The sequence below is a fragment of the Cinclus cinclus genome, chromosome 1 (genome assembly GCF_963662255.1).
Source record: "Cinclus cinclus chromosome 1, bCinCin1.1, whole genome shotgun sequence".
In the NCBI taxonomy this organism is placed as follows: domain Eukaryota; kingdom Metazoa; phylum Chordata; class Aves; order Passeriformes; family Cinclidae; genus Cinclus; species Cinclus cinclus.
This window is the reverse complement of record NC_085046.1, coordinates 105,742,438-105,769,656: the sequence shown is the minus strand read 5'-3', so window position 1 is coordinate 105,769,656 and position 27,219 is coordinate 105,742,438. Positions and strand designations below refer to the sequence as shown.

Genomic DNA, 27,219 nt, shown 5'->3' with positions numbered 1-27,219 from the left:
TCTTTCCTCGTGTAAAGATCATCCAGTGGACTTGATGATTATTGACGGTTCCTTCCAACTCAAAATATTCTGTGAAAAACCTTTTTACTAAGTGTTCCTCAGCCTGATATAAATTTACCTATATGGAAGTATAGAATCTGAAACTCTAGTTGGCTTTTTTCCATTGTCCCAACAATGTATAACAGCCTGACTCCGTGGAATCAATATAACTGAAAAAAACTGTGGGGTAAAAAAACCAAACAACCACAAAGAACCTTAAAACTAAAGAGACTTTCCTTTTTTTTTTGTTGTGCAAAAGTAGTATTGTATTGGAATTAATACTTACTGCTTGATATATCTTACATTTACTCAAGTCTTTATACATTTTTCATGTATTTTTGTCTGCATTAAAATTACTTATAATAAAATCGAATCAAATGGAAGGGAATTGAAATCCAGGACTGGCTCCAGGTTGTGATGCAAAATTCTTTGCCATGTTTTTGTTTTGTTTTGTTTTTTATTTGTTTGTTTCTTTTTAACTGAGGCGGGGTAAGAGAAGAATGAAAAGGCTTTTATTTTGTGATTTGGGAAAATCTGCCTGACAAATCCACCTGATGATCATGAGATAGGGAATGTTACTTGAGAACTGCATGATAAAATTTAATTGTTCTTCCTTTCTCCTTCTGGAAACTTTTAGCATCAACTCAGGCCAGTAAATGAATGAATATTTTCAGTTTTGGTCAACTGAGTATTTGAGCAGTATTTGAGCTTTTATAAGTAGAAAGGATTCAGTTGTTGCTATCACAGGAGATTATTTCTGAATCCATCACTTCCAGCCTGATGAATGTTTCTGTCCCATGTGGCAGGTTACTGTATAGGAGAATATGTTTCTGCAGAGCACCCCCAGAGAGAGGGCTCTGCCAATACATGTCAATCCTTTCCTCTCTCTGAGCCCTCAACCCTGGCACACATCCTATTCCTACCACAAATGGCTTCACACTTGAGAAACCTCTGCATGGATGCAAACTTGCCAGTGAAAAAGTTGCCATAAAAGAGAAAGCAACATAAGATTTGGTGTGAACAGCATTCTGACCCTTTTGCCACCCTGCAAAGCTGCAAAGGACTGGCAAAGCTGCAAAAATGTGACAAGGGATTAATGACCAAAGCCATAAGGCCTACTGGTCTGGCATCTGCTTCTATTAGTCCAGCTTGCACCTCATTTCAAACACACTGAGGACAGCTGCTGTACATTAAGAAGAAGGCAGTGGAAAGTAGGAGCATTAGGAGTGAAGGAGAATTTGTCTGCATGCCTCCCTACATCAAGGACCAACCTTGGAAAGTTTTTTCATTTTGCCAAACAAGGTTGGCATCTGGGCATTGGGGATTAAAAAAAAAATTACCAAAATGCTGACTCTGAATGACAGTGGGAAAAGAAACCATGTCAAGTCTATACAGTCCAGCCCTCAACTCAGAAGAATAAAGCAAAGTGGGTTCCCTGCCCTCCATTGTGAGCCACAATCAGGTACAAAACAAAGATTTGAATGTTGAAGAAAACAGTTTTGCTGGGTTAGTCCTGTAATTCGTGCTACATAATTGTAGCAGATGTAGATGCTGTTCTTAATAAAACTTTTCTTCATTTCATTAGGAAAAAAATGCCTATGGAAGAGACTCTCTGGCCCTGAAGATTGCCAAAAAAATTACCCTCTTTTTGAGATATTTAGATAATCAAACTGTGACAAGTGGAAATGCAGAGATGATGGATACCTGCTTATTCAGGCAAACCAGCATCTTAAACCTACAGAAATATTTGCACAAAGCAAGCAGGATTTACCAGCTTCTAAAAAGTACATTAAAAACCCACCACGTTAAAACAACCAAAGGCAAAAATGAAAGGTTTTAGGAACATACTGCATTTATTTGGTCCCACAATTCCTAACTTTGTAAGAAACCCCCAGAGTTTCACTCCTTAAAGTGCTTCAAACTCCATTTATATTATTATTATTATTTTTTTTAACAACAATGTACATTTCTGTATAAGCAACAATCCAAAGAGATTTATATTTTTATAAAATTCTTTATATTAATGGATCAAATTTGCTCTCAAGATGGCCAACATTAAGGAAAATTTCTAAAATTAAGACACTGAAGTTGCTCAAGTCTCTGCTCTTGTGGGTAAGAGCAGAATTTGGCCCAGTAGAGTATATGCAATTATATTTTCTGCATATGTCTCAAAAGGCACAATGGATTACATTGGAAATCAATAACATTTAAAAGGAAGTTTGTCAAAGCAAATACTTTTCGTTTGCTTTGGCACAGTCCACATCCAGAGGATGCATTTGCTCACCAGCTGTTCAGAACAAGCAGCCTGATGCTGATAAACAAAGGGGAATCCACACAGTTCTTTAGCAGACACAGCCCAATGTGTGCATGACGACTGTAACAGCACGGTCACTTCTCTGGGCATCCGTGCAAATTCACTACACCATGAACGTCTGAAATTCTCCTGGTGGAGACATATTTGTCATTGATGGTAATATTCCAAAGACAGCCAAAAAATGGGTCTTCAACTGGAAGCCATGGGGTGTCCAAATTTGCTACAAAAAACAAGGTGAAAAGACCAAGTTAACAAGAATTATTTTAATGAACATTAATTATGGCAAGGCTTTCAAAAGAGGGGAAATGATACAGGAGTACATGATTGGATGGGACCTTTGTTTTGGAAAGGAAAAAACATGAAAAAATAAGAAGCAATAATATTACCTGGAATTTTGCCGAAGTAGAGTGGCTGATACACACGTCTTGGAGGTGAGGGTTGAAGGTCAGTGGTATAGTTACTCTGTGTGCCCACCTTTAGATGCACTGTGTTCTCCTTCTGGGAGACTGCAAAGAAGCAGGTAAATGAGAACTCTTTCTCAACCATATTAAGGAATCAGCTAGATATCATTAGCACTACCTTAAAAATTAAGGCACAGATAAAACAGATTTTATTTTAATTCAGAGTCAGACTGACCAGCCTAGGTCATCTGGGGCTTAACAGAGCCTACCAAAAAAACTTTATGTAAAGCCTTTGATTAACACAAGACACATCATTTTAAAGAGTACTCTCAGACTAAACAGAAGTGAAATGATTAATATAAATTTGGAGCTGCAATGCTCTCTGCCCATCGTCCCTTCAAAGCTTCAGAAGAAATGGTATGTTCAGTGTACCTGCAATGGTATGCCACTGTCCATCAGACAGAGGTTTCTTTGGTGTGACTGATGCTTGGAATTCTCCAGCACCACTATTTCCAGCAGCAATGACCTGTAGAGAAGTTACCTGTTAAGCTACTGTGGCAAAGAACAGGAGCAACAGGGGAAGGTCAGAATTCCCCCTGCTGAATGAGGGCAATACAGCTGGAATGGAAACAGTCTGTACCCACCTTTCCTCCCTTCATGTAAACAGTCAAGTAGTTGTCTTGCCGGCTTCCAGCATGGAGAAGTACACCTGTTGAACTCCTCGGTCGAATGGTAAATACAATCCTGAAATCCAATCCCATCAGCAAATTACCTGTGGAGAATTAAACAGTGGGGAGAGGAATGATCGTAAGTGAAGATAATTGAAAAAACATGTAAAAACGAGTAACCCGTACACCTACATGCTTCAGACATAATTCCATGTACCATAATCTCTACACAGCTTACCAATGGTGAGATATCCTCCTTCATTAAAGAAGTAAATCCCTGTGTCCATGGGAACATCCAGACATGGAAGTACGCCATATTTTTGTTGAGGTGCATTCATGACTTTTCCATTCACCTTAAAATTCCTCAGGCAACCCTTGAAATTCTTCATTGGTATATTCTGAAAGCATATTTAAAAACATGAATACAGAAGCATTACGATTTTTTGTTTGTGTGTTTTTTTTAGAAATAATACGTAACATTGATTCTTTTCGACTACTGGACTATAGAAAGCCAAGTGGCACTAAAGGCACCTAACACCCATCTTTGATGCAGTGAAAAGGCATTCAAAAATTCTAAAAAAAGTGCTTGAAACCCAGTTAGAGTTGATTTTGAATTAACATGACTCCTGCTTGTAAAACAGATACTTCCCAATGATGTGTCAAAAAGACAATGCAAGAGGAATTGTAAAATCCCAAGCAGCCCTTCCCTTCCTAAGTCTGTTTATTTAAACCTGATTTTATAAAATACCCTGGATCATTAACTGTCCCCTTTTTAAGTGGAAATCACACATATTTCAGATTAAAATCTAGTTACACATCCATAATTCCTTAATGAGAATAATTATTTTGCTTCTCTACTGATTATCACTTCATCCACTGAGGTAAATGTTCTGCAGAAAGATGGTATTTCCAGAATTAAAAATGTCACTTGGTCTTCTCTATTTTTAAGGAATAAAAATGAAAGGAATACATGGTTGTCATCAGTGCCTCAGTAACATATTGAAAATACGGGTCCAGGTGAAGGCTGTGTGAACAGGTGAGGAAAAAGATCTGTCACGAACCACTGCAAACACCAGTCACAGACACTGCTCACTTGTTCCTTGGAAATCCCCCCAGAGCTTTTCAGCACGGAAATCCTGCATATGAAAGACTTTCCCATATAATTAGTGCAGCATTGGGAGTGTGTGTGGGTGGACGTGTCAATTATTTACCTGTTTCTTCAGTGGTGGCAGCCCTCCCAGGTAGACTGGTGGCTTAATGCTGATGGCAGAATTTGTTGCCAGTTTTCTGTGCTGGGCCCTTAGACCATCAACAACAAGGCGGGCATTCTTCCCATCTGTGCTGAAGACCACCTTTCCAGGAGGCAAACATAACAAAATAAAAAACCCAAAAGACAACGAAAGCCCCTGCAGATTCTCTTTGTCTTTAAATTAATCGCCATGTTGAAATATTTAAACTGAAAATAACATCCTGGGACCATCAGTCTCAATAAGGTCTCTCAGAGACCTGTCAACCACATGAACTTGCAGGCATGTAGGAATTAATTTCTGATGACCAAAACGGAGTTTCTACTCTCTTAAAAATGCAATAGGCTGTGCCTGCTGAATGCTAATTATGCTATCACTGTGGTTCCATACTACTTACAGAGTGCCATTGCCCATCATTGTATTTAATACTGGTTTTGACTTTGATTTGTTTTCCTCCAGAGCCAAGTGAAAAGACAAAATGTCCTTTTGAAATGTGGAGAGCCATATAAGAGTCCTCAGAGCTTTCCTCCATGAAAACTATTAATCCTCTTGATGACTGAGTCCGTACATCTACAGAAAAATGTAACCTGTAGTGGAAAGTAAGAATATTCCAGTATAGGTCTATTTTGTTAGCTGTTTATCTTTTCTTTCTCCAGTGAAACTCTATTTGTGAAATGCAGAATAGCATTTGGGTGGAATCATGGCATTATACACTGCATTTCTGAATGTGAATGAAACTTGACACATTCAGGCTTAGGAAATGGCATTAACATGCAGCATAATTGTCCACCACATCCCACACGTTTGCACAAAAAAAAAATAAAGAAAAGAAGCAGCTTGAACTTTTAGAACCACCTTTTGTTGTGGCCCAAGACATAAACAAGAATAAAATCCTTACACTCAGCACCCAAAGAGTCAGGTAGCTTTGACAGTTCAAGTACTAGGAGGAGAACAGAGAATGTTTTTATTACCTGTCTGTAGATAACAATGGAGAAAACATGTAGGATATGAAACTGTTAGGGATGCTTCCAAAGAGATGCGCTTCACTGCTGTCATGCAGCAGAGCTGGTATAGTGTGGTTTTGCAGGTTAGCAGCTCTCAAATAGTCATGGTATTTTTCATTCTGTGCACATACGACAGAATTAATTGAAACATTTACTATATGTTCACATAAATAGAAACATTTTAACCACCACATTTAAGAGCTGGCATCCAAAGCAGTCAACAGCCTTCCCTAAAAAGACAGAAAAGCTGTTGTCACGCTAGACAGGTAAGGGTTTACCATGAAACTCCAACACAGTGAGAACTTGATTCAGATGTGAGATGGAAGGAAAGAAAGAACATCTGAATCTCAGTTCCAGAAATGATGTCTATGCAGACAAAGCCTAGGCATCAATATGGCGCAAAGATGACAGTAACAATAAGCATACCTTGAGCATCTTAAGCCTGAGAGGATTTTTAAATTCCTGCAGCAGCATTGGTTCAAGGTTTTCATATTCCTGGCAAGCTCCAAGGGATACACCAGTCTTGCCAGTATTACGAACAAGATTTTGAACCTCAGGGATCTGACCTACCCTGTAGTGATGAAAGCAGTAAGTGCTATGACTGAGCATTCCTTTACTTTAGTACAATCAACAACAAACATACTGTAAAACTGTGTTCTGCACAAAATATATTTCCCAGTGACACAATAGTAAAGTACCAATTTTTATTTTTCAATGAAAAATGTACATTCAATGCTGTAAATCATATTTTCCCTGGTTCTGCTCATTTCTTTTTGGCTATAGAAAAACTGATGTTTTGCTCTCATCTTTTCTAAACAAAGCAATTTTTTCTAAAAGCTATTTAAAAACCACAAACATATATGGCCTTCGAAAAAACAAAAAAATATGACAGTGGCCTTGATTAAGATTTCTGAATCAGACTACAAAACTTTGATTGGCAATTATACATGACCAGTTTCAAATTAAGAAAATAAAACATCATCAGGTTCTGCTTCACTCTCTCCTTAAAAAAGATGTTCTAATGAGTTTTGTCAAGGGATAAAGCCCATCACAACTTCATATGTAGCTCTAGTATTACAACTAAATTATAAGAAAGACAGACAAAGCCAATTTACCCTGTGTATAAAGAATAATATTAAATAATACTAAAGTTTTCTAAGTTGTACAAAGCATCTCTAATCAGTAAATACAAAAAATGTTATGACTATAAAAAAGCTGCAAAGCTCCTTGCTTGTGGTTTTCTATGAGAAGAGTGGTAGATTTGTGAATAGAACCTGAACTTCTTTAATGCTGGTCATTCTCCATTCACTCCATCAGACCAGCTACAGTATTAATTCTTCATCTATTTTGGCACAAAAACTTCCCAAATTTATTTTCTGATGGCCATTTAATATTTAGGTTACTTCTAATACCGTTTCCTAGTCTTAAAAAAACCTGAGATCCAGACACAGTTAAAGGATAAGGGGTTTTTCCCTCAGTATTTTAATAAGGATCCTTATGGTGCACCACTTCACCAAGGTGGGATGTGCTGCAATGAACATCCACGATAGATCGTGTATACAATCTATAGACCTTACAAGTCAGCATATCTAACAAGGATGCTCCAATGGGAGGCCTTGATGAATGGCATGATATTCCCCCATCTGAGGAATTCCCCCCTCTTAGTTTACAGGATATGTTTTAGAGAGGACCTTGGTTTCCCAAGATAGCATAGGGCTTTCCAGCCTCCTACTACGAAGCCTCCAGGATGTTTGGTCTCCTGGCCTAACAGAATACTAGAACTAGGCTAAATTATCAGATTTAAGGAATTACAAGTATGCGTGCTAGGAGTACTGAGGATACATAAAAGGTATATAAAAGGAATATAAAAGGTATATAAAAGAAAATGCAAAAAATCATCTTAGCATTGCCTTGTAGTGCTTTAAATGAAAACACAGTTTGAGCAGCCTGGCCTATGGAAGGTGTCCCTGCCAATTGCAGAGGGCTAAAATTAGACGATCTTTAAAGGAGCCTTCCAGCCCATCCCACTCTGTGGTTGTTTGAAAATCATATCAAAATACACTATTTTTTGAAAACTCTACACATGTATAAATACTCATCAAAACTTAGCTAATACAAAGCCCCACTGGGACATGACTTATGACTCATGGAATATGTTTCTTCTAGAAACATATTTAAGCATTTTTTTCCTCCTAAATTTTGCCTGTAAGGTGACTTGAATAATCAAACACATGAAAAAGGAGACAGCCTAAATCAGGCAGATGGTTTCTACACGTATGCTCTCACTTGTTTGTGGAACTGTTTTGGTCCTGTCAGTAGCTTTGCTCCCTTCACTACCTAGTTCCCTGGGGAGCTATAATAATACAATCTAGCAAATCTTTTGGCATGTCTTGTTGGGAAATATCCAATTCACTCTGCAGAGTTCATTCTTTGGCTAACAGATGACTAAACAGGTATGATTCAGACTAAAACCCCATTACATCTGAACAGCAGATTTAATTATAACTGGATCCCATGTACAATATACCTGAATGAAAGAGTATTTGAGGGCAGCAAAGTTATGCGGTCATGAAAGCTTCACACATGCAGAAGAAAAGCATTTTAGCAAAATGTAATTTTAATATGATGAAAGAAGGAGAACAGGCCAAAATACACAAAACATACTTCTTTCAAGGCCAAATACCTTTTAATAAAGATGTTTGAGACACAACCTTCAAAATCATCTCCACCAAATTTTATAGCTGTGTTTGATTCCTGTGAGTTTGATGACCTGGGAGAGTCAGCTTCTTTTGACTCATCATCAACCATCAGATGTACTCTGAAAAAAGTGAATGAAAATAAGCATGATATATAAAGAAATAGTTAGGAAACTATAAATCATATATATATATATATTTATATATATATATTTATTTATATATATAAAAAACCATTTGACATGTGTTTCCTTGTTACATTGTGATTATGCTAGAGCTTCATTAGCTTACTTCTGGGACTTTTTTGGTATGTGCTTCTTGACTGCTTTGAAATTGCTTTGGTTTTCCATATTAGATAATGAGCAAGAGTTGAAGTTCATACTTCAGTCCTACAGTGAAATCCTGGTGCAATTGAAATTCATGAAAAAGCTCTTGTCAACTATGGGACAGGATTAAATTCTTTGTGTCAAAATGAAATGGAAAATATTAAGTTATAAACACCTAAAGTTATAGCCAACCATTCAAAACTTTGCATTTCAACTAACACTTATGTCACTCCACACATTCCACAGCAATCAGTATGATTTAGGAGCTTTTCAGTACATTGTCTCTTCTAGTAGCTAATATCTGCATAACAGATCATTATTGAAAAAAATAGGACACAGCATTTGCTTCTTCCCTGGTCCTTTAACCACCTGTGTTACAGGGACACACATGAAGGTTATGGGAAGGGGAAGAGTTCCAAAGCTCCAGCTACACAAGCATTCAAAACTCACACAACCTATAAAAGAAATGCATAGTAGGGTGAAACAGCTGAAACATCACAGGTACCAGCATACACATTCATAGAACAAAAATCTCCTTTGCCTTCATTATCTCCTTTCCCTATCCTCTGCTAGAAGAGATCATTTTAAGCTATTTATCCAAAGAACTAGTCCCACAAAATTTGAATTTCCTTTCTCCAGCCACAACATATAAGAACTAGATGAAGAACTGGACTCACCTGTTGCCTGTTTTTATTACTGTCACATAATGCATTGAACCATCTTCATATTTCTTTTCCAGTTTAATTTCCTTATCTTGTATCTTTGCAGTTACAGAGCCAGGACTCAGAAAGATGGAAAGAACATCAGGCTACAAAAGAACCCCACAAAATGATTGGCTAAATAAATGCAAGAGCCTTTAGTTCTTGCTACAGCCATTAGTACAGTTCTCAGTGGGTGTCCATAGGCAACAGATTTCCTTACACTAGAACCACATTTCTCAGTCATCTAGTACTAGATGTGTTCCAAGTTCTGCATTAAGAGCATAGCTTCCATTTCAAAATACCTCTGCACTCTGAATAGCAAATATTTATTTAAAATACTTGTTTCTTTTTACAAAAAACAGAGGAGTCAGTTCTCCACGTCTCAAATGTCTGGTGCGCACTCACTTCTTAGCTCCTCCAGCCAGCCAGAATGGGGTTCTACTTAAACTTCCCTACTTTCTGAGGGATCATAGCCAGAACCAATCCCTTTCCTCTGCCTATTTGGACATGGTAAGATTTCGGTGTGGACAGAGCGCCATTTTTCCTTGAGAAAATTTCCAGCCAATCAAGCAATAGTTTTCTTACTGGGATAGTGGTGCCAGTTGTGAGCTACTCTTCAGAAGGCTCTAGTTCAAAGCTCATTGAACTACTTGTTGGCCATGTGAAGAAATTGCCAGAATGCATTTCTCTGGCCTATGACATGCAAGATGCTACACTCAAAAAAGGCATTTCTTACCTTAAAATACAGGAATCTACATGAGACTTATGACACAAATTGAAATTACTCATTCAGAGAGAATAAAAAAATCACATATGCTAAGTTGAATGTGTTTCGTACCTGCAGATTGTAATTTAAGAGTGTTCCAGTCGAAGCTGTGGTCTGAAAGCCAAAGCCAACTTGGAAATCCTTAGGAAATAAGAAATTTTCTGCACTCAGGCTTAGTGTTCCATCCTTGGAGAAAGCTGCAGATCTGACAAGCTGAAAAGAGGAAATAATGATTTCAGTGATTTTCCTTTTAATTAGAAGAAATGCCAGTATGAGACAACAGCTGCCCCACTCAACATAATTGTGATCAGCACCAGTCAAAACCAAGCACAAGGAAAACCTCAAAACCATTATTCCAGCACAGAACAGACTGTCAGTGTTGGCTTTGCCAGCACTATGGTCTGAGTAACTAAAAAGAGAGAGGAGGCTTGCTGAGAATAATGAGCTGCTCATATCTAGCTACTTTGAAACTTTTCACATTTGGGGACACAAAACTGAGTAGCTGGAGGAATAGTTCATAACTATGAAGCTGTGCAGATGAGCTACATAACTGAAGTTGTGTGAGTCATAGGACACTTTTTAATACATGAGAGGCTTTACAGTTACAGAGAATGCAGAGAATACAGAGATTAGATCCTCTCCAAAGACAGTCAGTGAAGAAATAGCTCTGTGAAAAGTTTAGATGCCATAAGTAAAAGAAAATAAGCATAAATTTTCAGTGCAATACTGTAGTAAAAAGGGTAAATGAGATCATGCACCATGTAAGCAGCAGTAAGTAGAAGCAGAAGGATAGTTTTCATCTCTCCATGAAGCACTAGTTAAGCCAGCGCTGAAATTTCATGTTTTCCCATCTTAAAAACAATATGGTAAAACTCAAGGATACACAGAAAATTGCAAAACAATCAGATGAGTGGATCCTTAGAATGAGAGACACTGATGGAAGTAGTCTGTTAAGATCTTTTAAGAAAAAAGGCTGAGAGGTCAAAGCGTAAACACCTTGGCAAGAGGAAAGAGACAGAGTAGTATTAAGTATTCCAGCCTAATCGATAACAGCGATTGGAAGCCAACAAGCTTACATGGTAAATATGAATACTTAATTGTAAACAGTATTAAATAAGAGGGTGGACTACATGCTATAACAAGCTATCACAATAGGGGTGGTGTCTCTTCTACTTCCACATCTTCACACCCAATCCAGGTTCTTTTACTGCCATCACATGTTAACCAAATAAAATTTTAGAACTAAGCAAAACATAATGATGCAGGATTTATAGACAAACCAGAATCTGTGAACTCCAGCACAAGTTTTTGAGGAAATTTATTAGTTACCTTCCAGTCTTCTGAACACTTCTTGCTGACACCGAAAGTCTTATCAAAAACAACAGATGCTCTGGCTGGGTTTTTCACGTTCTTCATGCAGCCCCAGAATGGAGGCGTGGATATATTGAAGCTGTTTTCAGGGAGGGTAAAGAAAAGGAGTTCAGTAGCCTGGCATTTCAAGGCACACATCACTATAGTAACCTATAAATGCTGACAATATAAGAAATAGGAAAAGAAAACGAGAGCAATTGTTCTTGCAGACACATACTCATGCTGATCAAACCCAGTCTTTAGGATGCAACAAAGATCTCACCATCAGCCAAAAATCACGATTATGATAATGTATTACACACTTGTTTCTTTTATGTCACATTAGATAGTCAACACAGAGTGTGAAAGAAATTGTGTATGGAAGTTTAGATGGAGTTTCCCTACAAAGCCTGTATATTACAGTCTTTTTATAGTTACTCACCGTTCCCGTAGAAAAGATGGAACTCCACCTAGATAGTACTCAGTGAAATTGAAGACATGTTTATAAGCTTTAATATCAGGACTGACAAACACAACTTTCTTTCTTCGGTCAAGCACCAAATTAATCTGAAATACACAAATAATGAGAACCATTTCACTTGGCAGAAACAAAAATCATTTACCTAATTAAAAGTACCCCCACAGAGCAGGACACAGCGACGGTTTTTTTCCCCCTCCTCTTGCTTACTAGTGACTTAAATTGAGGATAACTGCAGTAGTTTAAAGGTACTTTGCAAACCTTGGGGATTTAGTCAAAGCAAGGAAAATGTTCAACTATCCAAATACAAGGTGAGGTTTTATTTTTATCTGAAAGATTGCCCTTAAAACACACCTCACCTATGATTCAGATATTGTCTTGTCTTTGCAGCTTAAGATTCAGGAGCTGCTGCCTGATACAAAAACTGAGTCACTCAACCAGCTGAAGGTAACTTCACCCAGTAGAGCATAAAGATTCCTTGCAGCAGACCCTGCAGTTTACATCATTTAGCTGGAAATATTTTAAGGGGAAAAGAGAGAACTAACCAACAAGGAAATCACAGGCTTTTAACAATGTCTTGATGATTTCATTCTGGCAGTGCTGCAAAAGAACTGGACTGAAGCTAAGGAGACAAGCAACAACAAAGACTGCAAAAGAGTAATCTCTATAAAGATCAGCCCATCCTGAAGAAATAAACCCTTAGGAAGTAAAAGCATTAATCTAAGTATGAAACTAATGCAAATAATTGCAATGCAAACAACTATCTTTATGTAACGCATTGCTCTGACAAAATTTTTTCCTTCGGTGATTTCACTGTTAACTTTTCAAATTAAAGCAGGACAAGAGAAAGATTAATTTTCACATCTTCAAACTAGTTCCCAGTAACTTAATTTCCTCACACAAAAGGAAAATTCCACAACTAAACATTACAACAGGACAGTTTCAGTTAATGTGTATTTTTTCAAATAATGATCCCTTGATTCTTCAAAATTACATACTTGTTGATATGTTCCATCATTTACAGTGTTTTTGCCTTCTACTTCTTCTGGAGTTTCAGAGTCAAGTTTGTATCTAAAAACTGTATGACCATTTTTAATGAGCACACTGATGAACTGATCCTGCAATAAAAAAAAAAAAACCACCAACACAATTAAAATGCCACAATTTCAGATATATGTTTCACTGTCATATGAATAATTTTAATGAAGTTATCTAGTTGATTCAAGAAAGCTTTATGGGGAAGGGACATAATTATTTTAAACTATTATAAACAGATCTGGTATCAGCTCCAGGTATTCTCCAAATCTCTAAAGGACTTTGTGTCATTTCAAATGTCTACTGACTTTTTTCAGCATTGAAAAATTAACCAGAATAACCAGTTTTTGCAGATACGCCTACAGGATTACTAGATAAGTAGCAGCACTGTGGTTTTCAGCATCTTTACAGGTATAAGTCATCATGTCACTTCCTATATTCTTTCTTACTCTGTTTCCACACATATCTAGATTTGGGAAGAGTGCACTTCCAGTTTTGGAGGATTTCAACATTCCAACGTCAGTTTGATTCCAATCACGTTCCTCCTTTCCTGCCCCCAGTTCTGAATTCTCTGTATGGCCTAATGGAGGAGCTTCTTGGAATGACTTTTTACTCAGCCTTGACAAAGTCAGTATCCAGCAACCATTGTAGAATCATTGAATATCTCAAGCTGGAAGGGACCCATAAGTCCAGTTCCCTGTTTCTTGCACAACTACCTAAGACTAAACCATATGACATTAAACATACAGCAGAATCTACTAATTTTCCACACAGATGGAAATAACACTTTAAAGACATTTCCTTACAGTTACTACTATATCTAACATGTTCTTTAATAAGCAAGATTTTAAAGACGTTCTTCCACTACAAAACAGACAGAAGCATTCCACACATTACCCCATTTGCTGCAAAAAACACAATGCCTTCATCTGCAGTTGTCTTCACTGCCTGCTCGTACCGTACTCGGTCAGCACTTCCTTCTCTTGTTGTGACACTGGCGTAACCAGTGCCCTCAAAATAGCTTTGGTCAGTCTCCTCTTTATACCTGTAATAATTCAACATCACAGGTGTGAATATATGACAGCAAAAACTTCTCCCATGTGGACTTACTGCTATTATAATTTTGAGAATGCTTAAGTTTAAGTGTTTTGTATAGGGTCAGATTCTCATTTAACCCAAGCAGGGAGAAAACCTTCCACTGGCTTCTATCAGATTCACAAGTGGTCTTTAGAGGGAAATCATTGATGACTGACTTTTTTAAACTTAATGTAATATTTACTTTATAAAGCAGGTGAACACATTAGTCTACAAATTGTGTCTGAATTTTATAACACCTAAATTTAAACAGATTGAGATTGCCATAGATGTGAATTGTGTCATTACTGAGTATTTTCTCTAAGAAATGTAATAATGACCAAGAGTTAGGAAAAATCACCAGTTTAGCTACAGTGGTTATTCTTCTGGATGTGAAAAGACAAGAATTCATAATGATAAAAATCGCAGAACTGTGAAGCACTTCTGTGTTCATATCATACCTTCTGCAGGGTTTCACTTCAGTGGTGTTGAGATTAAAAGTCCTCTTGAAGTTGTAAAGGCTGATAATACGCTCATTTAGGCTGTTTAATTCAATGCAGCCTTCATAACGGGGATAATTGAGATTACGTGGAGGCTGCAAAACAGTGTCATTAAAACCATTTCATCAACATTTTACATTGCTATCTAACTGCTAAGACTTACTGTAAATATTATTACGACACAGAATATGACATTCTAAATATGTTAAAATAGATACTATATGCTTGTATACAATATCCAAAACATCTGGCATGACCCTCGGTGTACTGCAGCACAATTTAAAGTAGAGCCACATGGATTTGGAACAGTAATTAGCAGGGCTGGACAGGTTTCATGCTTTACTTGGCAAGTGAAATATCATCCTGCTCCCTTCTTTGAACTCTAGCATGTTACAAGCCAGGTAGATTCTGAAGGAAGTAGTACCTCCTTGCATCTCATCTATTCCTACTGACATAGATACACTTTTACACATGCTTTTGAAAGACTGCTAGTTCAAATCTTTACTTGTAAGAACAATGGGATGATTAACACAAAATCTCTTTAAAACACTAAGAAACTCTGTACCGTAAAATCTGGTGGGTATCCTCCAACATAAAAGACAACACTGCTGGGATCAAGATTGAGGAGCATGTCAATGTCACTGATTTCACTGCTAGAGTTTTCCATACGTGGAGAAGCTGATGTTGCTGCTTTGATGTATATCAGCTTTGCATACTGGTAAATCCTAAAACCAAAACAGACAGAATATTAGGCAGAATATCACATCACTGTAATAAAATATGTTATTAGCAGACTTTCAAGAAGACTGTTGCATGCTGTGGGTCTTATACCTTTCAAATGTTACTTGGTCCATAACAGCTTCCTCAGTTTTGCTTTGGGTCACCAAAGCCGATACGCTCACTTCTCCATCACCACCTCCCAGGTTATAGACACAAGTAAGGTAACCATCTTTCACAGCCATACCAATGTAGCCCTTGGAAGCCTAAAAATAGCAAAGCAAATAATAATTAGTAAATGATTAATTGTAATGAAGGTAAAATACAGCAGCACTTCCTTAGAGACATCATCATGCTGCACTTGAGTCATAAGAAATCCACCCACCTAATGATGAGAATTAAGTTTATCAGTTCTGGGAGGAAAAAACTGTAATCCAGTATGTTGCACTGATTCAATGAACATAGTTATAAATTAACTGAATAGTCATGTGTGGTTTTTTATTTTTGTAACAACAGTATCTAAAATATTTTTCTCACTTGTAACATCTCCCAGCTTAAGTTATGAAAACGTGACACCTTTACTAAGAATTAGACTCAACATCTGTAACACAAAACAGATGTCCTGAACAACACTCAGTGAAGGACAACGGTTCCTACTGAGGTGACTGGGAGCAGTCGTTTTCCCCAGAAAATCACATTTTATTTCTTCAAGATAGTCTATTTCAGAAGCAACCATTAAAATGCTTTCAACGGATGTCCTGGCTAGTTATTCAGAGGATAGAAAGATGAAATCCAGCGTAGAACAAATACCTCTAAACAGCTTTCTGTGTAAGCACCAGGTTCACTACAGATACAGCTGCTGTCAAATAACAAGGCTAGAAACCACATGCAGGAAATTTTAAAAATGTTTGATGGTGATTGAGCAAACCTGAATGCACAAGCAGGTCTGCATTATTCTGCATATTCAGGAGACAAAAAAAAATAAGAGTTGAGGGGTTGAATTTTAATACTGAAATGATCACTCTTTTTATAACCAATGGAGAGACTCAGAGTAACTTATATTTTGAAGAATCAAAGCCCTGAGGCAGGAGTTGGGCTCAGTTTGTGCTCACTGCTGCAGAAACTGACAGGTCTGGTAAGAATATGTGATGGTATCCATGATGGAGAAGTAACTTCCAAAGGAGCAAAAGAGCAAAGCATCAAAGGAAAAGGCTCTGCCGCTCGTGAGTTACTTTGCCAGGGAATAAAAAAAACACTTGTACCTCCACTTAAAGGCAATTTTAAAGAAATAGGCAAACAGTAACTACAAACTTCTGTCAGAACAGATCACTTCCCACCTTTTCTCAAAACAAGTTGTGTGGTCTAAAAATCAGATTAAATATCAAAATATACCTACATCTTTATTACCCAGGTACAGGACAAACCTATTTGTCCTCTGGGAGGTGTCCGAGTCTTGCTGAGGTCTTTGGATAAATAAGGAAAGTGAAGTATAGCCCTTCAGATCTTCAAGGTTGCTGGGAGGTCGAACTTCTACACCAGAGCTGCCATTGAACCTCATAGGAATAGTAACCTGTTAAGAGAACAAAAGTTCAGAATGTTACAATTAACTATTGCTACTACTCCTGTTTCACTGGTGTGTTTAATTGCAAAGTAACCCATTACACATCCTGGTCGTGTTTCAGCCATTAATTACCATTAGATTTGGACTCTGATCTTACCAAACAAAATAATTAGGAAACAGACTGGATAATGCAGTAGTCTGTATTATCAATACTTAACACAGCACTTTTTTGTTCCAGACATCAATTAATCAACCCTTACTGTGCCTCTGTCAAGTAACTGTTACCTTCAATACACAGACAGGGAAGGATGTGCCCTGCAGCTCTGAAGAGCAAGTCTATGAATTATTTAGATGTCTACAAACACATCCTGTTGCTTCACTTAGCTGGACTTGACTGTCTTTTGGGAATTATAACGCACCTCTGATATTATAAAGACATCCTATTACAGCTAAGTACACCATGATCACTGATTCCTCTTATTCACTGGAACTCTAGGCTACTTGTGATGGACTTAGGGATGCTTCTTAGTACCTGAGACCACACTATCACTTCAGCTACTACAGTAGTTACTTAAATGAGAAAGGGCAGTCTAATAAGGTGCCAGCAGACAATTTCTAACATCTTGGAGTAACGAGAACACAGGGCTGCACAAGTTCTTTGGCAGTGTCTCAATTGACCAGAGCCCTGTCTCTAAGCAGCCGAGCCAATTCTGTCCCTACTGCCTAAGCCACCACAATGTACCTTGGAAAGCAAGAGGCTGCTGTACAAATAAGTATTACAGAGATGCCCTGGAGAAAAAAAAAAAACAAAACAACAAACTAATGGGAGAAAGATGCAGCAGGATGCTACTGCATCCTGTCATTTTAATGTATTAATTATTATGCTTCCCATCACCACAGTTACTTCAGTTGCTGGGTAATGCTGTTGAAGTAAATTTATGTCTGGTCTTTCACATACACTTAAATAAAATTATTTAGAAAGAGGAATAAAAGTACTGTTATATCCAAACCACTGAGGTCAAGCATGATTGCAATGCTCAGGACAGACCTTATTTGCAGCATCTCTTGCCTGCTGAATCAGCTCTCTTATGCGATTTAAATTCTCAGAGATATTGCTTATTGGCATCAGCTGTTGGTTGATACTCTTGATCTTGCTGAACAGATCTGGAAGTTGGTTTGTCAATTTTTTTACTGCGATGAAAGAAATCAAATTATTGATATTAAAAAGGAGGAGGAAAACAAGATGCAAAAATATGGTATCACTACACAATTATCAGAAAAGCAGTGGGTGGGGTAATTACAGAACTGTTTTGACTGGTCCTACAATATTAGAAGGTCTCTACTAAAAGTAGCAGTTTATATAGAGGTTATTGTACTCCTGCAATTAGTGGGCAAAGGAATTTGCAGAAGCAGTCAGAATCAGTGCTTCCAAAAACATTTTAGGTAAAGGTCCAGAAAAAAGAATTAAATAGAACAGCGATGTGGTCTCTGACATTATTACCCAGTGGCTGTGGATGCTAGGGGAGGATGAGGATAAAGGACAGCAGACAGGACTCAGGCTCATAGCATTTCCTACTGCCATTGTCAGAGTGTGAATAATGGGGTAGGTAGACTGCTGGCCTGACTGAGTAGGGCATGAATTATATTCTTGTGCCAAGGCTGCTACCCAGCACAGTTTAGTAGTGAGTCTTACAGTATCTGGCCAGGTTTATTTCAGAGAAAAGAAAATATGATAGGAATTTAAACTTTTGTTATAACAGGAAACAATTTCTCATCTCCTGTGACTGCAAAAAGCCAAAACCAAAACAAAAAATCCCACCCTGAAAGTATTTGCAGACTTCAACTCTATGATGCAGAAGGCAAATAAAATGAAATCCAGACCTTTTGTTTTTCTAAATATGACCTATAAACCAGTTTCGTAACTGCAGGGATGACTTAAAACCCTGCAATACCATGAAGGACTAGCTCTTGTATTTATAATATTTAAAATGTTTTCCTCTTACTTGACTTTATCAGATAAAGCTGCTGAGAAGATGTAAAATAAAGTTGTTTGGGAATATGATTGTCCCTCATTTTGTATTCAGCACAAGCTCAGTGCAATCATTTTCACTTAATTTCAGCTAGCAGACATGTAGCCTAAAGTGACTGTCTAGGGCCCTTCACTAGCCAATGTAGTAGAAAATCACATAGTCACAGAGCAGCTGAGGTTGGAAGGAAACTCTGCAGGCCACAATTCCAACCCTGCTGTTCAAGCAGGGCCACCTAGGTGCAGCTGCCCAGAATTGTGACACGCTTCTGAATATTCCTGAGGATGGAGACTGCACAACCTCTCTGGGCAACATGTGCCAGTACTCTCAGTCACCTGCACAGTAAAAGAACTGCTTTGTCATGTTCAGAGAGAATCTCCTATGTTTCAACCTTTTACCCCAAGGGCACATTGCTGGCTCATCTTCAACTTCGTGCCCACCAAGACCCCCAGGTCCTTTTCTACAAAGTTTTTTTCCAGCTTGGCCACCTGCTCAGCCTATACTGATACATGGGTTTCTTTCTCTTCAGGTGTTGAACTTCATGAGGGTCCTGGCAGTTTATTTCCACAGCCTGTTGAGGTTTGTCTGGATGGCAGCATGACCCTCTGGTGTATCAGCCAGTCCTTCCAGTTTAGTGTTAGGAGCAAACGTGCTGAGGCACACTCTGCCTTATCATCCAGATCATGAATAAAGGTGTTGAACAGGATCAGACTCAGTACTAACCCCTGGGGTCCCCCATTAATCACTGGCCTCCTGTGATTAATCTTTAGAGACCAGTCATGGCACTAGCTTTTAACACATACCACAGAATGGCCTGAGTCACTTTCTGCTGTGCCTGTCCCTTTCTACTGGCCATAAAAGAAGTTCAGATACTAGCTTAGGGTATGTGCCTAACTTTTGAATGATTACAGCTTCTGCTTCAAAACTGGCCACGTTTACCCTACAGTGATTTTGGCAGGTCCCATTGCACAGCACCTGCAGTACCTGAATTGTTTGCCTCCATGAGTGCTTTATTAAAGCTGGCACTCTGTGTGCTTCCATAGTTACTCTTAATTCTTTCCACTTCTGCTTCAATTGGGACCAGTTCACCCAACACACTGTCGGTGACAGAGTTGGCATTTTCTGCCATGTTCCTTGCACTGGTGATGATGCTGTCGATGTCACCTGAAACACACAGAAATGAACATGCAGATTCTTATACTAACAGATGAAAGGGGCAGGCCAGAAGTGACTGCTAAGTAACAAACCTCGGTTTATCCCATTGAGATTGTTTTGAGCAGTGACAAGATCAATTTTCAGTGTATTCGTCTTTCCATCAGCAACATCAAGTCTTTGCTTCAGGTCTTCGAGGTTTGGACCAATAGCTGCAAAACAGTGAAAGCCCCATGAGAATTTTAAAGAAAAATATCAATTTTCTGTTGGACAGATGGTGCAGCATTTGTCTACACTCTTACACAGCTCATGCTGCCACTGAACATTGAGTCCACTGCAAAACAAGTACAAGGTAAAGGATTTGCTGGCCAGGAGGACGGCAAAGGTGAATAGCATAGCAGAATCAGGAAATTACATTCTTGCCTTTTTGCCATGGGAAATAACTATCACAAAAAGTCCTACTGTAATGGAACTAGCTTTTTTTGTGGAACAAGTGCTGAAGTGCTTTGCTGAGATGTGAAAATCTATGGTTCAAGAAAAGCTTCTCATGCTGTGTCAACATTTCTAGTACCACTTTCTTTCTTTCTTTACCACATAGTACCTTGCAATTTCCTTTTAGTGTCCTGTGCTTGATCCATGAGTGTACTGCTCTCAGTTTTTAACTTTGCAGCTTTTCCTGATAAGTCTTCTCTCTTCACAGTCTGATAACAGAAGCATGGCACTGTAAGATCACTTCATAATTACATTAAAATTTAAAGAGTAAAAGAGAGAGCCCAATTCAATTTAAAGAACCCCAAAGCCTACAAGGGCAGAGATCTCATCTGAAGAACATCACCTTTAGTAGCAACTATCAAGGTTAATTTATGCATACTGCAACCTTGGTCTTCAGCAAACTTCAGACAGATTTTAGGGCATTAGGAGGAAATTACTAGCATACAGCTGTTGGATGCTATGTCTCTGATGAATATCTTGTGGGTATTAGTAGTGCAGAGTAAAAGAGAATACCTGAAATCACCTGCAGTGATTACCAGGCTTGCCTTGTAAGATCTCTATTGTGCACTGAAAGCAACAGTCAGAACTCATATGGGCAGTCCCATTAGAAGGGCATGTGCTGAGCCAAGACTAATTAATCAATGTGCAGAACAGTAACTCATATGAAAGGTAACTGAAAAATGAAAGCATTCCAAGACACACAGGTGTTTGATTTTGGGGCCTCTGTGATAGTTAAAGAAAGTAAAACTCGGGTTGTAACAAGTTTACCATAACTTGGCCACTTACTGATAAAGCTGAGTCAGCTGCTTTCCCAGCTTGGCTGGCTGCCTCCTCTGCTGCCTTTATGGCACCAATAATATTGTCATAGGCAGTAGAAGCTTCCACAGCACAGTCTACCAACTTGTCCTTCCTGGCACTGTTCTTGATCCTGTGGGAAACAGGGTGAAAAATGCAGCCTTCTGCCAAGGCTGTGAGATGGATTCCAAACAGATCTGAACTCAGTATTTTCTAAGTAAGGCCAATACAGAAGATTTTTTTCAATTAGATCTGCAACTTCATTCTACAAAAATATCAAATCTGGGGACAGGTCAACATGGAAAGAGTCTTCAGGAGGCAGGATAAGTTCAGGTGTGTGGAAAAGCATAGCTTTGAGACTCCAAAGCAGCCTTCAAATGATTAAGATGGAGAGAATTCACCCAAGCATTTGGTCAGTAATAACGCACCTCAATGACAGCCCTCCAAACAGAACTCAGTTAAGAGGAACTCAGAGAACTGTACATATCAGATCATCTAGCAACTACAAGACCTTTTGTGTTTTCCCCAACAACCAGCACTGCAGCTCTGGAATCAGAAACAGCAGACAAAATCTCTTCTACTCATGCCCTGTGAGCTATACAACTGTCTAGTATTAGCTGCCTTGTTTTTGTGAGAACAGTGCCTTCTTCACTGAAAAAAATCATACTGAAAACTAACAAAAAATGTAATGAAAATGTGGATTTTTTTACCCAAGAATTTTCCAGCCACATTAGGTATTTTGGAATATAACTTTCTGAGACTTTCTAACTGGTGCAACAACAAAATGTGAACAATTTGCACAGGGAAAAATAAACCAGGATTTCATACTTTTCCATGTTGTTCTGATTTATCACAGAAGGACTCCAAAACCATAATTCCAATGCAAAGTACAAATAATGGAGAGAGAAACACTTGATTCCTATCAAGTTTATAATGTTTCTGCCTCTCTAGACGTTTCCTTGAAGGATGAGAAAACTAGAGGAGGTCTTTTCCTCCACAGTGCTGAGGAGGCATGTCTGAAGACTGCCAAGGCAGCACTTATTCCAATTATTTGCCTCAATTCTTTGATACCATAAAAGCATCCCTGAGTACAAGTACCTGAAATAACTCTACAAAAAATATGCTAAACATCTTCCCACTCTGTACATGAGGATGTTTTCTTGGTAGTACGATGTTATTGAAGTGTTAGTACAGTAGTATAAAACAGTATTATGTGAGTTCACACTTCTGGGGGAAAAAATTAGGAAAAATACAGGAAGATCTGTTTTTTGGAGAAAACTTCTGTACATTATGAAGAAGCAGAAAGAGACCAACTTAATTTTTCTCTAGCTTTGCAAATGGTTATAGAAGCAAGTAAAATTACAGACCATAACAACCACTTTTTTTGTTCTGTACAAAATTACTCATTTACAGGAATGGCAACATACTCTTCCAGTTGTTTTGCCAAATCTTGCAAAGATTTGGCATGTTCCTCAGCTCTCACCACCAGTGGTTCTTTGCTTGCTGATGAGAGATTTGCCACTTTTTCATTCATCTCCTTCCTCGCTCCATCCAGCTGAGCAGCCAAACTTTCATATTCCTATGGTTTTAAAAAGATATAATTTTATTATGTTTTTATTTGTATTTATGTTTATTTGTATTTGTACATGTTTCATTTTGTCCATGTCTACTTCAGTGTTATATGTATCTTGCAGCTGAGAAGACCAAAGAGAAAAACATTCCCTTCCAACTCACTCTACAGTTTACTGGAAACAACTGGCAGTAATTCCATTATTCTTCCAGACCCATTACATAAAAGCTGAGTCAGAGCAAAGACCCTTCTAGCTTAGTATCTTGCCTCTGTGACAGTGGCTAAAAGCAATTAACCAGAAAGAGATACAAGAATAGCACAATTGCTTATGGTACTTCTCCCAAATTCTGATATCTGCAGCTCAGTGTCTTCCTCAGACACACCACAACCCTCAACAAGCTTCTCTTACAGAAACCTGTGCAGGCAGGCAGACTCCTTTTGCATCCAGGATGGGGTGTGTGATCCTTTCTTTCTTGACTGGCACAGACAAGCCTCATCTCCAACAAGATATTGGGGTTTTTAACCCTCTCTTAAGGTGGTAAACTTTACCTCTTTTCTCTCTTGCAATAATCCAAGTGCACTCTTAGCTTGTGTCAGGGAAGACTGGGCTGAGCTCAGAATACTCAAGACACCATTCTGTTGCATATTTGTCTCCTCAATCCGTTTCTGAGGAAAAATGAGAAGTTGAACAACATGTGATTGAGTTAAGGAAAGGGGAAAAGCCATAGCTTGAAACAAAAATTAAAAACAAAAACAAAAACAAAAAAAAAACAACAAGCCCAAACCTAACCTAGCTGGCAGTAGGATTTATCAAGGATACAGTCACAATTTTTTTTCTTAAATATGGACATGAATGTGCTAAACCAGTGTTACATTTCAGCAAGACCACAATTAAGAGAATATGTCCTGCAGCACACACTTATTCCTTGTACTATTTTACCAGCTCTAAAATTCAAACACTGCTCTGTAAGCTGTTCCTTGTCCTGATGAGACCTCAGAAGCTGTTCTGTAGAAAATTAATCCCAAACAATTTAACAGTACATTTTTACTCCCATCTTTCATGGCTGCTAAAGCTAAATACTTGATAGAACTTATGAAAAGTGTATCAGCATCAGGAATCTGGTCTAGAAAAGGAAACAAAAGCACTAGTGGCAGCTGGAAAGAAGTGCTGGGAAGAGAGCCTCCCATCAGAGCTATGTCTTGGTCACACTGCTCTGGTCATACAAAGAGGCCAGAAGTATTAGTACACTACATTAATACCTGTCCATACACACATCAAGAGATGGAAAGAGACCCTGAAGAAAGTCTAAAGAATTAGTGCTGCTTGGCTTTGTGAGGCCAAAAGCAGCAACCAAAACCAAACCAAGTTTTTATCTTCTGAGATTTAATTTTTTCCCCTGAACTCCAACATTACCTTTATGTCTTCTAACAGAACTGAGTTGTCTCTGTTTAAGCCTTCAGCCTGTTTGATTTGTCCTGTTGCATCATTCAGAGCTGCACGAAGGTCAGTGATTTTGGATTCATATTCATTCAGTGCATCCCTCACAGCTTTAATAAGACCACGATTTTGTTGGTGGTGCTTTTGTAGTTCGTTCTTAACACGTGCCAGTACTGGAGTATCAGGACCAGAAAGAAAAGTTTTGCTTAGAGAAGAAAGGAACTGGAACAAACTTAGTTAAAAAGGGCTTGACATTTAGGATTTTAAAGCTCAGTTCACTTGTGTGAACTGAACATCTTCTGCAGTGCTAATTTCAGTGCTGCTATAGCAAAGATACTATTCAGCATCTCACTGGATCAAATCTGCTCACTAGTTTGCTGCTGCAGACACAGAGAACAGATAAATGTCCTATTAATTAAGGATGAGGCTGATATGAAAATACTAATTTTCTTAATATGGAAATAACATAATTTCATCAACAATTTAATCTACAAGGTAGACATCTAAAACTGCACTAGTTATCAAAGTCTCCTCTAAAATCAATTGAGAGATATGGACACATTTAATTTCAAAGACTATAGGAACACAGAAGATGTCAAGTCCATCATACTCTTAAGCATGCCCGTTTCACTACCGACAAAACAGGATACAGAAGAGTCACTGGGAGGTAGGTATCAGTGTTCAAGGTTGGGCTTTCACATTACTCCATTATGCCCCTGGTTAGGAGATAAGCCTACAACTTTTCTTGATGTCTCCACTGTCTGGAACCAAGTTTCTGAATGTCCCAGTCAAACACTTGCAGAGCACATGACAGGGAGTACAACTAGAGCTACTAAAACTCCTGAACTTCCTTGTCCTTGTAGGACCTAGCCCTTGGACTACTCTAGCAGCTTCTGAAACTCTGTTGTTAAATTAAACATGTAATTCCTCTAAAATAACTCTATGTACCACTGCCTATCTCTTAAAATACACAGAAGTATTGCATAGGTGTGTTAGGACTGGCTACACCTTTATTTTCCTGAGACTGATCTAGTTACAAAAGAAGGATCTACTGGGTCTCTTCCCCAGTTCAACCCATTTTCTTCCATAACACACTAAAAATACCTTTAAATCCCCTCCAGAATGACCACTTTCCTGTTGCTTAACAACAGCCACAAACCTCAGGGACACACTGCAAAAGGCTGCTCCTTCTACTCCAACCCAATCAAATAATTCTTCAGATTTAAGACTGATCCTTCAAGAAAGTCAGAGAGCTGAGAGAACACTTACACTGCTGAGCTTCCATCCGCTCCTTCTCTGCCTCAGCTTGAAGCTGGCCAAAGTTGCGGCTCCGCATCTCCGCCATCATGCGCTGAGCTTCGGCCAGCTCTTCCGAGGCATCTCCCAGGGGCAGGTTGTTGCCTTCTGTGTTTGTACCAGATATCTGCTCCAAGAGCGCTGAAAAAAAGCACCGTCAAAGTCAAAAACAGGATGAGCTTAAGCCTATTCAAAATGCCCAAATGGCGGGGCCAGCATCTTTTCTGAGATGGATCTGCTTCATTAGTGAATTCAGGAATAGGAATGTCTTACTTTTTCCTTAATGAAGCAGATCCATTTTGCATTAAATCATTTAAGATGAAAAGTATCCCATGACACACAACCAGAGAGAGTAAGATGGCTTTGGCCTTGAAATTTGCCACAAATGACCAAATTCACAGCAATAATTTTAAGCTTCTAACTTTAAAGAGCCCATGATAACAACCCAGAACAAAGTTAGACTTGAGTCAGGATAGTCAAATTTGTTGCTCAAAATGTCTCTGTAGTGGAGCTTCTCTGCCCCTTTTCACTTCACAGGGAAGCTAGAGTCCTAAACTAATGTTATATATTAATTAGATTTCTAATAGGAAGAGTGAATTCTACAGCTGTGACTAAGTTATGATTTATGAAGTCGTTCTCTAAGAAAACTTTTATGCATAATTAAGAATATTGTAAATAAGATGAAAAGGTGCTATAAAATAAAACATGAGTTAGAAATTACTTTTTACCTTGTATATTGTTGACCATTATTTGTATTTGTGAAACCACATCCTTTCCTTTTTGATGCGTTTGGCCAAAATTGTTAAATAATCTCTCAGCTTCTTTGTAGTTCATTTCAGCCTAGCAAGGAAGAAAAACTATTGGATTAAAAGTATCTGGATACAGCATGCTAATACATAGTCAGGAGATATGTACTTTTAAATTGATTTTCTAAGTCACCTTTTCCTGGAGAGCATTTAAATCACGATCTAGTTTAATGAATTCTGTCTCCAACTCATCTACCTTTGAACCTTGATTATGAACAACAGAACGGTAGTTGTTCAGTAAGACCTGAAAAGAAAGGAAAAAAAAAATCCAATAAATCACTCACTGCACAGCAGACAAAAAGCAAAAAATTCACTGGATTAAACTCTTACCCAAGGTAAACAAAAGCAGAATTACTGATATGAAAACTGAACAATTCCTTCCTGAAACCTGGGGGTTTTATCTGTACATATAGCAACTGCTATTCCAATCAAAGAACATTTTTTTAGAAAGAATTTTGGTAATGGCAAGTGGAATGTTGGGGGTTTTCAGTAATGGAGAGACATGAAGTGCTTGAAAAAGACATAGCTAGAGGGACACCTCAGAGGTATAACTTCCAAGGTAAGCAGGCCTCAGAAAAAGCAGAGATACTGATTCTGTTTCAGAGCACGACATGGAAACTACAGCTACTGTCTAACAGGTGAAGCCAATGCTGCCAGCATCTGGTATTTGGATTCCAGGGTTGAAGCATGTTTTCTTGCGACTGACAAAACTATGGCAAAGGTTCCTGGGTTCATTGCTTACCCACTTAATCTGAAATCCACATTT

At 38.3% G+C, this 27,219-nt stretch overlaps 1 protein-coding gene across 1 annotated transcript in view; it reads right to left on the bottom strand.

Annotated features, from left to right (window-relative positions):
* Positions 1–2,427: 2,427 nt before the first annotated feature.
* LAMA3 (laminin subunit alpha 3) overlaps positions 2,428–27,219 on the bottom strand; it is a 106,670-nt gene continuing 81,878 nt past the window's right edge. Inside the window, exons 46-76 of the mRNA XM_062501212.1 lie at positions 26,587–26,697; positions 26,376–26,487; positions 25,621–25,788; positions 24,328–24,524; positions 23,463–23,579; positions 22,771–22,922; positions 21,335–21,476; positions 20,658–20,757; positions 20,152–20,268; positions 19,889–20,068; positions 17,926–18,068; positions 16,713–16,886; positions 15,431–15,582; positions 15,165–15,324; positions 14,561–14,694; positions 13,923–14,070; positions 12,989–13,108; positions 11,955–12,079; positions 11,492–11,612; positions 10,235–10,375; positions 9,373–9,503; positions 8,357–8,491; positions 6,100–6,244; positions 5,641–5,792; positions 5,067–5,256; positions 4,634–4,774; positions 3,661–3,820; positions 3,399–3,526; positions 3,187–3,280; positions 2,740–2,859; positions 2,428–2,573 (exon numbers count right to left, since the gene is read on the bottom strand). Of these exons, the coding sequence (XP_062357196.1) occupies positions 2,428–2,573; positions 2,740–2,859; positions 3,187–3,280; positions 3,399–3,526; positions 3,661–3,820; positions 4,634–4,774; positions 5,067–5,256; positions 5,641–5,792; positions 6,100–6,244; positions 8,357–8,491; positions 9,373–9,503; positions 10,235–10,375; positions 11,492–11,612; positions 11,955–12,079; positions 12,989–13,108; positions 13,923–14,070; positions 14,561–14,694; positions 15,165–15,324; positions 15,431–15,582; positions 16,713–16,886; positions 17,926–18,068; positions 19,889–20,068; positions 20,152–20,268; positions 20,658–20,757; positions 21,335–21,476; positions 22,771–22,922; positions 23,463–23,579; positions 24,328–24,524; positions 25,621–25,788; positions 26,376–26,487; positions 26,587–26,697 (4,356 nt within the window). The remainder of the gene's footprint in view (positions 2,574–2,739; positions 2,860–3,186; positions 3,281–3,398; positions 3,527–3,660; positions 3,821–4,633; positions 4,775–5,066; positions 5,257–5,640; positions 5,793–6,099; positions 6,245–8,356; positions 8,492–9,372; positions 9,504–10,234; positions 10,376–11,491; positions 11,613–11,954; positions 12,080–12,988; positions 13,109–13,922; positions 14,071–14,560; positions 14,695–15,164; positions 15,325–15,430; positions 15,583–16,712; positions 16,887–17,925; positions 18,069–19,888; positions 20,069–20,151; positions 20,269–20,657; positions 20,758–21,334; positions 21,477–22,770; positions 22,923–23,462; positions 23,580–24,327; positions 24,525–25,620; positions 25,789–26,375; positions 26,488–26,586; positions 26,698–27,219) is intronic.